The sequence below is a fragment of the Drosophila bipectinata genome, chromosome 2R, assembly GCF_030179905.1.
Source record: "Drosophila bipectinata strain 14024-0381.07 chromosome 2R, DbipHiC1v2, whole genome shotgun sequence".
NCBI classification, from domain to species: Eukaryota; Metazoa; Arthropoda; class Insecta; order Diptera; family Drosophilidae; genus Drosophila; species Drosophila bipectinata.
The window spans coordinates 22,070,265-22,083,694 of record NC_091737.1 but is presented as its reverse complement, the minus strand read 5'-3'; the positions used below and the strand labels follow the sequence as shown (position 1 = coordinate 22,083,694).

Sequence of the window (13,430 nt, the reverse complement as noted above, 5' to 3'; positions counted from 1 at the left end):
ATAAAAATCAATTAGAAGGACACTGACCCTGCCACTGGCCACTGGCCAAAAAGGTAAAACGATCTTCGAAACCCATAATTGGAGATGGATTTCAACCCCTTTTCGTTGTGGATATTGCATTTAATTAAGAACCCTAGCAGCGGATGCACTTTGACCGCTGTATCCTTGCATCCATTAGACCTGGAGGTCCAACCAACCTCCTGGCAGGTTGTTCTCAACTCAGGGTGGGTTAGACTCGAGTCTCTAGCCGCGAGGCACGCACCACCAAAAAATGCTTTCTGATTTTTTGCATACATCATAGGCAACTGGAGATCTGGATGTGGATGTGGAGTTGAAGTCGGAGTCGAGTGCAGTGAGTGCCAAGGATGCAACGTCCGCTGGTCAGACTGGTGCAGTCTGCCCCACTCTATTTATAGCTGTCTGGATGGATAGATGGATGGATGGTGGATGTACTGGGTCTGGGCTGTGGGGCGGGTCTGGATTCAAAATTTATTTGCCATGACCATGTCGGTCTGCAGGGAAGTGGATGTGTCTGCTGCTGCCACTGCCGCATGCGTCACGCTGCCAGACGCATCGGCGGCTGGGGAACTCGCGTTTCGGTGGTGATGTCGCATCCAAACGCAACTGACCCACGGGTCTCATGCCAAAAAAAAAAAGAATATGGTCTGGTCTGGTGTGGTTTGGGAGGAAAGTGCAAATGACAGATTCGCTGATGGCCTCTTGGCGCGAGGCGTTGATGATTTTATCATTTGCCAGACGAGATGTTCAGACACAAAGGGCTTTAGAACTTCAGCAAATTGAAAATTACAAAGGGGGTATTACGGAGAGAAACCTGCACTCTAATAGATTTTGTAGAATTTAAGAAAAAAGAAAGGAAGCTATCCTTGAAGCTATCGGAAATGCTTTAAATTTTCTATCGGATTTCCCTTTCGCTTCTTTCGGGCTTAACCTGGCGCCATTAGTGGGTCAACAGAGCTCCAAGAGCCACCCATCCAGGCCATCCAACCCATCCAACCCTCTTCAGGGCTGACACATTGTCTGATCTCATGCCTTCGCAAAGGGCAAGAACTAAATCGTTTAACCTGCCACACGATGAGTGGGCCAAAGTTCCTCCTTTTTTTTGTGCTTCTTATTTTCTATTCGCTTCATGGGATTTAGCGCATCCGCCTACGAGTGCACTTAATCACATGGAGGAGCAACCAACTGGCGGCCGGGCCGGGCCGGCTGGTGCTCCTCCGCCTTTTGGACACGTAGTCGAGCCGAGGAGGCGGCGTTTAGGGCACGTACGCAGCCGTTCCACGGGGCTGAATGGATGGTTACACGGGGCATACGGTGTATCCACAGGTACGTATGCTGCAAGGACAGTCAAAGCCGGAGCGTAAACGTTGCCAAGTGGCAAGCGGCTCGAGTCCGGGCGGACACTGCACACATAGCGACTTCTGGGGCATGAATTCTACTCTTCAGAGGGTATCTTTCACATTTATTTGTATTTTATTTCTCTCTCTGCAGTGGAAAAGGACCTCCTAGAAGCGCAACTCTTGAAATGACGAGAAGATGCGCTTCATGTGCTAATTGCGCTGTCAAGTCAAGTGTGTGCAACATCAGCGGCACACGGAAGCAACAGCTCAAATGCCAAATGAGGCACACAGATACACAGACACATGGACATCCCGGATGAGCGCAGGCTAAGAGAAAAATTGTTGCATACTTTGCGCGGCCGCAAGAAGAGGCTCTGCTCTCTCCGGCATGCCATTAGCCGCCGCCGGCAACAAAACAAGAATTTTCCCCAACACCCCCCAGCCGAAATGAAGTAATAACCATGTTCTAAGGACCCAGGACCCAGGACCCTATTCCTCCCCCCCCAAACATGAATCAATAAACCATCGAATTCTCCAGTCCTGCTGTTTATCATGTTGCCTCTGAGCGCCCTTTATTGACTTTGGCTGGTTCTTTGCATAGAATCAACATTTTTATCGAAACGACTGATAAAGCAGCGCCGGCAAGCTGCCACACCATAACCAGCAGAGGAGAGTAGAGTTTCCACTGGCACTCTGGGAAATCGATTTTTCCAACCCTCGCCAAATCCAGCACAAGAGCAGCAGCAACAATTGCCGCAACGTCAGCATGCTGTTTGCCACCAATGTTGCAATTGGAATTTCTGTTTCTGTTTCGGTTGCAGGGGCAACTGAAAAGCTAATTGCAACTTACACTTGTTTCCAGATTGCAGAAAAAATATGATAACTTTTCCGATATAATCCTAATCTATTTGAGGACTCCCATAATTTAGAAGCACAACAAACTTTCAAAATGTCTTTAGGCACTTCCTTGATTTTCCTTTTCATCAGGCATTATCGAAATCGTAAAAAGAAAACTTTGACAAGAACGTGCCGGGAATAAAATATGTGCTTTCCTCTTCAAAAATAATGTCATTAAAAGGTATTTTGTGAAGGGAATCTCTTTAAAAGTTCTCAAGTATGAGGAGATACATTCATGGAAAATATTAAAGTCCTGACTCTACAATAGAGTCGAATATTGTCCAAAATTCGATTCTATTCAAAGATAAAACTGTACGTTATCGCAACTCCATGCCCCGATAAGCTCCATGCCATTCAGAGGGCACTTCAACCCCCAATAAAAAGGGAAAAACTTTATCAGAATCGGCACAGCAACTACCACCATTCTGGGATTTATCAGCGAGGCCAACCGCCACCCATTGCCAGCACAAGGGATCAGGACACCGGCGAACTGTTGCCATAGAGGTGGTGAGATTTGAATGGGTGCTGTGTGGAAAGTACAGGAATCGGGTCTGATAAGGGTGGATCACCCCCAACCACCCAGCAATCTATCCGAAAAACAAGAGTAGAGCTTTGTGGGTTGATGGCAAGGTGGGATCTGACACTCAGAAAAATAAGAGTCTTTAGAGTTGAAAAATATATAGTTTTTGAAAGGATCTTGAGGTATACTTCTTTAGTTTCTGATGGTATTTTTCTTAAAAGACCTAATATTGTAATAGAGGTAATACTAATCCATAAAAAAAAGAGTGTAGGACTGAGATCTAATACTAGTCCTTCAAATGTATCTTGTCTTCTCAAAGAATCTTAAAAAATGCTTTCTGAATTCCTGATTTTTAAGCTCTTAAAATCCTAATAAAATAGTATTATAATAGAAATAATACCTCCATTAATCCAAAAAACAGAGTGGATCCTTGTAGGTTGATAAAAAAGTGGGATCTCAACTGATATTAATATAATACTTTTCTTAGAAAGTATTCTTCTTGAGTTTCTTATTCTGAAGATCTTAAAAAAATAATATTATAATAGCATTATAATGAATATAATACCACAATAACCTGTCCAAAAATTTAAGAGTAGCTTTTTGTGGGGAAGGATTTCAAAGAATTCTTACCAAGTTTCTGATCCTAAAGAGCTCTGGGTTCATAGAAAGGATCTTATAGATCTGCACTGAATAAATCCCCAAACATTGAAACATAAAAACGTATCAATTTTAAAAGGATCTTCAAGTTAAGCTCCTGAACCTAACCCTCTTAAAAACCTACTTGAATACTACTAGTACTTGAATAGATTATAATACCACCATATATATTAGAGCTCTGGTATAGAAAGGTAGGATAGGTCTGCACTGGATAAAACCCCAGACATAATTTTTGAAACGATCTTGAAGTATACCTCTCAAGCTCCTGAACGTAAACCTCTTAAGACCCTAGTATTATAATATTATATTAGATCTGAAATATTACTTACCCTAGCATGCATGTGCACATCATTTTCGCCGGGCTGCTGGACTCCGGTGCGGATCTTTTTGTTTTGCGGCCCCTCGGTGACGACTATGGTGGCCCCCCCTCCGCCGCCACTGGCGCCACCGCCCCCGCTGCCGTTGCTAGCGCCGTTATAGGGCATTGTGGCCGCCGTTGCGAACTGGAGCGAAATCTCGGGGCTGATTAAAGTTTGTTGGTGTAGAATTTTGGCGGTTTTTTGTGGCCTGAGCCCAGTGGTGCGCGAGAAATATATATATATTCAAATTGGTATTAGCTCGATGGCTAAAACGCGACGAGTACGCGCGATATTCGATCGGGGGGATATAACGCTGGGGGGGATATATACTATAAACGCGCGCGCGATATCTTCAGCCTCAAAGTATCTGTTCTTTTGGCCAAGAAATATGAGAGCTGTAAATATTTACTATTCTGTTGGTAATATAGTGTGTTGAATGTTGTTGTTGTTATTGTAGTTGTGGGGATGTTGTTGTTTATGATGCTGTATAGCTCTTCTTATTTATTTACTATTCGGCTCGCAACAGCTTCCTTCTTCTCAAGCACTTTCAACTTTTTATTGCACTTTTGATTTGCGTGATAAATTATCCGTTTTTCCTCTCTTCTGGCCTGATCTTGTGTGTTGGTAGTACCAGCTGTAAGATGAATAAAAAAATAAGATTCAGGTGTGAGAGGATACCTTGGTAGATACTAGTATTTAAAAAAAAATATTGTATATATAAGGGCAAAGGGTAGGACATTCTAGAGAAGCTTCCCATGCCCCATCGAATTTATTTCCGCCTTGGGACCCACTTCTTATCGAACTCTAATGGGGTTAATTATGCCGGAAAGAAAGCCACAGAATAAAGAAATGGAACAATTATAATATTTTTTCTTAAGATTTTCCTAAGGGGGAGGGGGGCGTAGTGAGCAAGCATAAAAGAAAGCTGTAAACGCAATCATAACGCATTCTAATTGGAAAGTTAAAGCATGGGCATTAATCAAAAAAAAAAGGACGACAAAGGAAAACTCTCGAACCACCCCTCGGAAAAGTTGTCAAAAACACAGAAGCAGCAGCAGGACGAAACAGATGGATGGAAAGGCGGAAAAAGCGGTGGAAAAGCGCCGGCAAATAACAAAACGAAAGAAAAGAATAAACCAAAAAAAAAGAGAAAGCAGAAGGAACATGGCCGAAATGTCAGAATGACTTGGCGGAATGGAGCGGAGAAAGCAGGGAACGAGAAGTGTGGCAGAAGGACTGCCAAGAGAGGAAGGAAAACCGAAAAAGGAGAAGAAGTGGCAAGCAGGCAGGCTGGCTGTGGAAATCGCGTAAAAGTAAACTTGAAAACTTTTTTTTTTTTTGGTAACATACAACCCTTATGGAAAATGGAAAATGCCCGACCAAACACACACACACATACAACACTTAGGAACTTTCGGGAGGGGGGAAAATGAGAGACGGACAACTGGGAGATGGCGCTGCTGATTTTTGTTTTGTTTGTGGGGGTGGCTTTTTCATTAATGGAACACAGGGAAAATTGGGAAACAGGGAACGATGGTCTGGTCTGAAACAACGGTAAACGGTGTACGGTCTACGGTGCACGTTGAACGCTGAACTTTTCTATTTTGTTTTTGTATTTTGACGGCGGCAGCGGCAGCGACAGCGTCGGCAATTGTTATTTTTCTCGCTTTTCGCTTTGCATTCGCTTTTCATTTTCCACTTTTCCACGTTCGCTTACAAAATGGTGGCGCGGCAACAACAACAATAACATAAATTTTGGATGCACACAAATTTAGTCAAAACTTGAATTTATATAGAAAATATATTCAGTTTATGGGGTTTTGTCCGATTGCGATTTTTAAAACTTTTTTCTTTTTTTTTTGTTTTTTTTTTTTTTGGTCGGGTCTGTTTCTGAATTTTGAATTAAATACACATTGTTTTTATTAAAAAGAGCAAAGGTACGAAAGAACCGCGGAGTATAAAAACTGCACTCTGTGTGTCGTGTTGTGCGACTGGCTGCACCTGTCAAAATCTGGATGACAGTTTTTGTTTTTTTTTTTTAGTACGATTATACGATATATCACGTCTGGGCCTACTATTACTTACACGGGGAACTACGAAACTCCCAAAATACTTTCGATAAATGGCAAATTTCAAACACAAACGCACACACACGGCAAACGGTTCGAATCGAGCGTTGGGTTCAAAAGTGAAATGTTTTTCTTTTCTTTTTCTTATTTTTTTTAAGCTTTTTTGACAAAATTTTTGCGACGGCGAGCGACAGTCCTTTCCCGTCCGAAGCTTTTTTTACGAAAAAACAATTTTTTACACTGTTGTGGCTTTTATACAAAAGTCGTCGGTCTGTTAACGGCTAACAGTTTTCCGATCCGATTTTCCGAGAACCCGCTCGGAGACTTTTCTTCGCAAACACTCTTTGCTGTTAATGGTGAGAGTATGCCTCTTTATGTTCTCTTTTCTCTTGCTGAAGCGAGATGGGCAGAGGTGTGCCCGTGGGTGAAAGATAGAGATAGGTGGCACAGGTAACTCGGCTAGAGAGTTGGAAACGTGTGTGGTAGTGGACTGTGCACTGAGAGAATTGGGATTAGTTTTGAAGGGGGTTGAGTTTAAATATTTAAGCTTTAAATGTGTGGTTAGTTAGTTGGATTTGTTTTAACTAAGTGGCAAGGAACAGAGTTAAAAGCTTTAAAACCTTAAACCCCAAATAAGAAAAAACTCTTATAGGAATTTAGAAATTCGTAAAATTTTCTAATTTACTTTTAATACATTTATTTATTTATGTAATTTTTACAGTGTAAGCTCTCTACAGAGCCCCCACAGACCTGCCTTGTTCGGCTTTGCTGGCCGGCTCGGCTTTAGGGGTTGCAAGGTGGCCAAAAATGAGAGAAAGCAGGAAAATAGAGAGCCAGAGATTGGGAGAGTTTGAGAGAGCAACGTGTGGCTGCATCTCAGGACCAAAACTGCAACACTTTTTCGGCTACTACTTTTTTGGGCTGCCACGCGCCTGTTTCTGCTGCCTTTTTTGCGGCAAGCAGAGAGCGAGAGAGAGTATGCGAGCCATAGATATAGGGAGAGACGGAAAACTACCTTTTGCGCGGCCCTTTTGTGCCGATTTTTCGTGGGTGGCAGCAAAAGGAAAAATCTTCCGGTTGGCACCTCTGTTCCAAGCTTCTTATTCAACAAATATTCCAGCGTTTTCGCAAACGATTTTCCAAAAAGGCAGTAAGACAGACTTACACCCGTACAGTTGTTTTCAAAATAATAGGAGTGACCATCACGAATGTGAAAATCGGTGAAAAAAACTATGTCAATACGAATTAAATTTCTTAAATTCATTTTTTTTAACAAATATGACTTGTATTAAAGTAATTAAAACTAAAAAAAAGTTACTTCATTAAATACATACTTAAAAAAAAAATAAAAAAGGGAACAACACCCAATATGGGTTTCTCAAAATAATAGGAGCGTTCAAGCAAATTCTCTCAGAACTTTTGAAAATAATATATAACGATAAAATATGGTTATATTAAGTAATTTAATGTTAAATGTAATTAAAAAAAACTATAATTAGTACTTCGTGGCACCACCTTTATTGGCTATCACTGCCGCACAGCGCCTTGGCATGGAATCCACCAATTTCTGGCATCTTTCGGGACGAATCGAGGTCCAAGAGGCCTTTACAATTTCCCAAAGCTCGGAAACATTAGTTGGATGCCTTTCTGCGACCGCCTTTTTAACGTCTGTCCATAAATTTTCGATCGGATTCAGATCGGGGGACTGGGCGGGCCATTCAAGTACTGCAATCTTATTGTCTGCAAACCACTTCTTAGCCACTTTACTTGTGTGCTTTGGGTCATTGTCTTGCTGGAAGACCCAAACCAGTGGCATTTCTTCGCTAGCATAAGGCAGCATTGTTTCCTGCATTATTTGGACATATCCAGGACCATCCATAATATTTTTAATCCAATATATTGGACCTACGCCATAGTACGAGAAACATGCCCAAATCATTATATTATGTCCGCCATGTTTGATCGTTTTAATGCAATATTTGGCATTAAATTCGGTGTTAGGTGGTCTTCTAACGTACTGTCGAGATCCTTTGCCACCTTAAAGGACTATTTTCGACTCATCCGACCACAAGATGTTACGCCACTTTTCAACTGACCAGTTGACATGGCTCTTTGCAAATTTCTTGGTGTGGAATGGAATTTTCCGTGGACTGTGGGCAGTCAAATTTTGCTTCTTTAAAAGACGACTTATTGTTGGGATACTTGCGTCCAAGTTAAGCTCATCCTTGATTTATTTGCAGCTTGCAAAAGGATGCTTCTTCGAGTACCTTGCAACACGTGTAGCCAGTTTATCGGCTAGAACTTGGGGTCGGCCGCGGGTTTCCGGCTTGGGTGAAAATTTTAGTGCATTTCGGATCATGGAAGCACCGCATCCAATTATTTTTTGTACTTCCTTGTACGTTTTCCCACTTGAAATCAAGTTTTTGATCAAATCACGCCGCTCAGGTGTGCAATGTTTGCCACGACCCATTGCTTTAAATTTTCGATCTTAAACGTTAAAATTGTAGTTGGATATTAATCATTCTATACTTTTAAGCCGTTTTTTTAAGAATAATTACCTTTTTTTGCGCTCTGAACAGATTAAAATGGCACACTCCTATTATTTTGATGAGCGCAAAATGAAGTTTGTTTACGAATTTGGGTAATTCTCAGAAAACGAAGATAGTAAAATGAAAAAATAACGGTACCTCAGAATGTGTATCCATAAACAAATTTGGAAAAAGAAATAAAATTGAAAAAAATGAACGCATAACATTGCTACAGAAGGGACAAGTGCATATGCAAAAGCACTCCTATTATTTTGAAAACAGCTGTACACCCGCACATACACCCACAGCACTCGATACAAACAAACAGTTACTCCAAAATGGCCTGCAAGTTGCGAAAATCACTTTCACCGTTATAGCGCTTTTCTTTTGGTTTACCTGGTTTTTACCTGCGCTTTTTTTTTTGTTTTTTGTTTTTGCACTTGTCGCCACAGTATTTGTTTATAATTTTGTTATGTTTTTTTTTGCCGAGTCTTGCTATCCAGTTGTATTTTGTTGTTGCCACTGCCACTGCCACTGCTGATGTTTTCTGCTTCTTCTCAGTACACAAACAAAACGCGACGTCGGCGGCGAGACAAACAAACAAACAGCAACAAGAGCGCGTGAGAGCGAGCGGGACGACGAGAATCGATAACCGTAGACGACGCCACGGAAGTATTTAATTAAGCCAAAGTATTTAATTTAAACTTATGTGCATGCAGATTGCACGGACGCACTAACACAATCACACATTGCTACAATGCGATTTTTGCTTAATTTCTTAACTTTTTTGTTATTGTTGCACCTACGCTTTTGTATACGATTTTCCTCAGATTTCTGTTGCTTTTTTTTGTTTTTTTTTCGGTTCTCGGGGGCTCTGTTCTGTTCTGTTTTCGATTTCTGGTGTGCTGGGAGGCAATTTTCCAACCGTGCACCACAAAATATCAATTCGTTCTCACAGAGAGGAAATAAGAGCAATGGTCGCTAACCGCGACAGCTGCCTCGACGCCAGCTTCGACGTCGGCTTCGACGCAGCAGAGCCACCAATCAACGGGTGTGAACGGTGCAGCAAGTGCTCTTGTAACTCTCTTACAGCCGCGCGCACCTCACACAGATACAAATCACACACAGATACATCCCCCAACACACACAGACACACTCGCAGACCAGCGAGAGAGCGCCGCAGCAGCGTGGCAGTATTACTCGCGCTCTGGCTCTCTCTATCTCTCCCGCACTCTCGCGTCGAAAGTTGTAATGGGAGTGGGCGGGGGGGCAGGGCTTGGGGCTGCCTTGTGGTGCTTGTTGTTGGTTGGCGCTGTTTGTTGTTGTCTCGCAAAATTCAACAGTGCACAGTGGGATGTTTTGTGGCATTTATTGCTTCATTACTGTTATCAAGTTTTCAAGGATTTTAAAGGTTTATTCAACTTTTTTTCTTAAATATCTATCAAATACTTGTATCTTCACATTGTTCAATAAGTATCTTTAAGATACCCCTATAGTATCTCCTTAAGAGTTTCCTATTAAGTATCTTGAAGATACCTGCAATGTTTTCCAACTGCCGTTCATTTTCGCACAGTCATTTAAGAGAGTGCCACCGAAGGGAGTGCTTTCTCTTGCTCTTATTTGCTCTCACCGTAGCAACCAACAAATATTTCAAAGATGTTTTGGTTTAATGCTGTTCGTTTTTAGATTTAAATTTATGGCAATATCATATTTATATAAAAATTACCAATAAAAATATATATTTTTGGTTTTTTTAGTTTTCACTTTTCATTATATCTCTACATTTTCTGTTAACTTTCACCAAAGTATCTGAAGATGGTCGGGAGTATTCGAACAACAAAGTATAAACTTTATGCCTCAAACAATGGCCGCCAAATAGAATCCTCGGGCCCCCCCCATTAACCCCCTTCGATGCTCTGGGGGGACTTAAGTCGCACACAAACAGGACTGTCCAGGATTCAGGACGTGCTCCGTGCTCGCTTAATGCCAAAGTGCAGCAGCAGCCAAAGTAGCAACAACAACCAGCAAGCCGAATGGTAAACAACATAAACTATTTAGTCCATGTATGTATGCAAGTGTGCTGCGAGTGGGTTTTGAGGGGTTTGCATATTGGGAGGAACGCCCCCACCCCCAGGAACCTTGGCCACATTCCGCCTGGTTAAGTGTGTGTGGGTTTGGGCCATAAAGAATGGATTAATCCACATATCGAGTTTCCTCTACCATTAAAGACCTAATATTCAAAAATTAAAACTAATAATTAAGGATATAATTTTATTTTAATGATTTTGGGATAGAATAATAATCTGTTACAGTGAATTTTACATGCCACACGTATGTTGATTTCATTCATGCCAAAAAGTATGCTACAAAAATTGTCGCAGGTGATGTTAGTCTTGAAAAGTGTCGGGTTGTAAGGAGCAGTGACCATGAATCCAATCCAAAAACAAAAATATAAAACATATAAATAAATGAGAACAAATATGCAAATCGAACATTTATATCCTATAGCCACTATTTACCTGAAAGACCAGAAAATTTATAGCTTTCTTGACTTTTAAGAAAGGAGGTCGGTCATTTTTAAATATTCCTAACCAATTATATATAATTCGATATAACATTTTTAATAAAAAAAATGTTCTAAAAATCATTTTTCATGGCTCATTGTAATTTTTTTGTATTTTTTAGTGAATGGCAGCCACTACTGAGTCTTGATTGGTTGAAAACAAAGGATATATCTCCCATTTTTGTGCATAACTGAATAAAATGGACATTGCATTTCATCGCTGTTGTGTAATTCCTGAAAAGGTCACCTGAAAATCCGTTGATCCAGAAAGTAACGATTGCATGAAATGGTAATTAAATCAAAGCGATTCAATAAATCAACTTTTCAAGCTTGTGGTGTATGAGAAACCACAGTATATGTAGAAGTACATATCTGTTTAGTACACTAGTTTGTTTAATTTTAGTATCAACTATACAACCAAATGATGTGGATAAAATTTCCTTTAATTCTCGCCGTTATTAGCCTAACTGGCTGGTTCCAGGAAGCAACAGCTAACACAATAAGAGTCCCTCAACTACCAGTTGAATCTTGCTTTCTTAAAGATGAAAAACGAAGCAAATGTTAAAACTGTTAAAACATGAAATATAAAATTTAAATAATTATCAAAACTAAGTAAAAATGGAAATTTTATTATGGAAAGGTCACCTGAAAATCCATTGATCCAGAAATTATCCAATCCATGAAAAAATAATTAGATATAAGCGTTTAATAAATCAGCATTTTAGGCCTTGGATCTGTAAAGTTTCGCATTATCCCTGGAAAATTGAAAACTAGTTTATATAGTAGCGTCAACTTAAGGCAGTTTAGTTTCGGCAAGACAACCAAATGATGTGGTTTAAATTTCCTTTAATTCTCGGAGTTCTTGGACTAACTTACTGGTGCAAGGAAGCAATAGCAGCATGTCCTCCAGGATATATCTCAGTATACAATGAATGTTTTTCGCAAACGGTTCAGCAAAATGGAAGTACAATAAAAATAGATTAAGTTAAGATGAAATAAACTTTAATTGGGCTTAATCCTTTCGCCAAATATTAAAACAGAACTTAAATTCCAATGATGAAATTCCAATGATCCAGAAAGTATCCATTGCGTGAAATTGTAATTAAAATAAAGCGTTTAAATGAATGAATTTTCTAAGCTTATTATCTGTGAAGATCCACGTTATGACTAGAAGTAGAAATATTTTAATTTTAGTTTCACCGAGACAAGCTAATGATGTGGATCAATTTCCCCCTGTTTTTCGGAGTTCTTGGCCTAACTAACTGCTTCAAGGAAGCAATAGCAGCATGTCCTCCAGGATATATCACAATATTGGACGACTGTTTACTCCAAAAGATTACAATTAATGGAAGAACATTCGGTTAAAAATCTCAGGATGAAAGAAATAAACTGAAAATCGCTTCAAGTCTTTTCGCCAAATATTAAAACACTTTTCGACTCAGAAGCGCGGTAAACCGTCTAAAGAGCGCGCTAAGTAAGTGGCCCAGTTCTAGCTGCCAACTTTCACTCGACTTCTGAGTTCCAGGGAGATACTACCATCACCCCTCTTTATTGCCATATTAATGCCCACGCACGCAATGTGTCCCTCGGCAGGATGCCAGGATGCAGTCCTGGGAGGGGATGCAGAGAGGGCTCGCAGTCTCCGGGAAGCCGATAAGCCGGCGCTATCAACGCCTTACATCCGCGCGTGGCTTGGCTGTGGTGGCTTCTGCTCTAGGACCTCCTCCTTGCTTGGCCCCCTTTGATTTTCCCGCTTTTCCCGGTTCCTGCATCCGCTTCCGTTCTAGCTGCAGCTGCCGGAGCTTGCTATCCTGTTTTAGTCTGATTTACAAGCATACACTCCTTGGTTTCCGCTGTGGGGCAGAGAGAAAAAATCTGATCTAGTTAATGCGTAGGATTAAATAAAAAAAATAATATTTTCTCATCTATTTTTTATCTTTTAAACTATAGTTTCCTGTTTAATTTTTCTGTAGAGCTCTTTATGTTTAAAAAAAATTCATTTTTCAGTGCACTAATGTGTATGTGTTTATCTGTGGCACCGTCGGAAAGTGAAACGCTTATGAAAACGTCCGGCCACCCCAGCTACTCGGCCACCTCAACTACCCACCTACCCAGCTATCCAGTTGACCTTCTTCGTTGATGCGCATTTGCCATGCAAAATTTAATATAAACCCTGGAGCCGGCTCCCTACTAATTTCCCAGCTGAAGAATGCTTCAAACCATCTAATGCATGCCCCCGAGTATGTGTGGGAATCCTCTTTTCCGGCTCTCGCCCAGTGATGGTATGGAGTGGTAAGAGCTTACCGAAAAAGAAAAAAGATAAACAATAAAGTCTTGACCCAGTTGAAAGTTGCTTTTTGGCCCAGCCCTTTGTCATCATCATCATCCGAGCTAGATCCTAGAAGCAGGGTGGTGCCAAATCCACCAACTTTACATAAAACAAGAAAGGAAAATTTACTCCGGGCAAAGCCGAAGTTGT

General features: G+C 40.9%; 1 protein-coding gene across 17 annotated transcripts in view; it reads right to left on the bottom strand.

The window, feature by feature from the left end:
- sm (heterogeneous nuclear ribonucleoprotein L) overlaps positions 1-9,308 on the bottom strand; it is a 108,555-nt gene extending 99,247 nt beyond the window's left edge. For 11 of the 17 annotated variants that reach the window (XM_070278595.1, XM_070278600.1, XM_070278601.1 and 8 more), the window contains exons 1-2: positions 5,877-6,083; positions 3,762-4,425 (exon numbers count right to left, since the gene is read on the bottom strand). In XM_070278595.1, the coding sequence (XP_070134696.1) occupies positions 3,762-3,917 (156 nt within the window). In that variant the 5' untranslated portion in view covers positions 3,918-4,425; positions 5,877-6,083. Of the gene's footprint in view, positions 1-3,761; positions 4,426-5,508; positions 5,670-5,876; positions 6,086-9,194 lie in introns of those variants that run through there. The other 6 variants (XM_070278598.1, XM_070278606.1, XM_070278610.1 and 3 more) reach the window with 4 other exon arrangements.
- Positions 9,309-13,430: the final 4,122 nt, after the last annotated feature.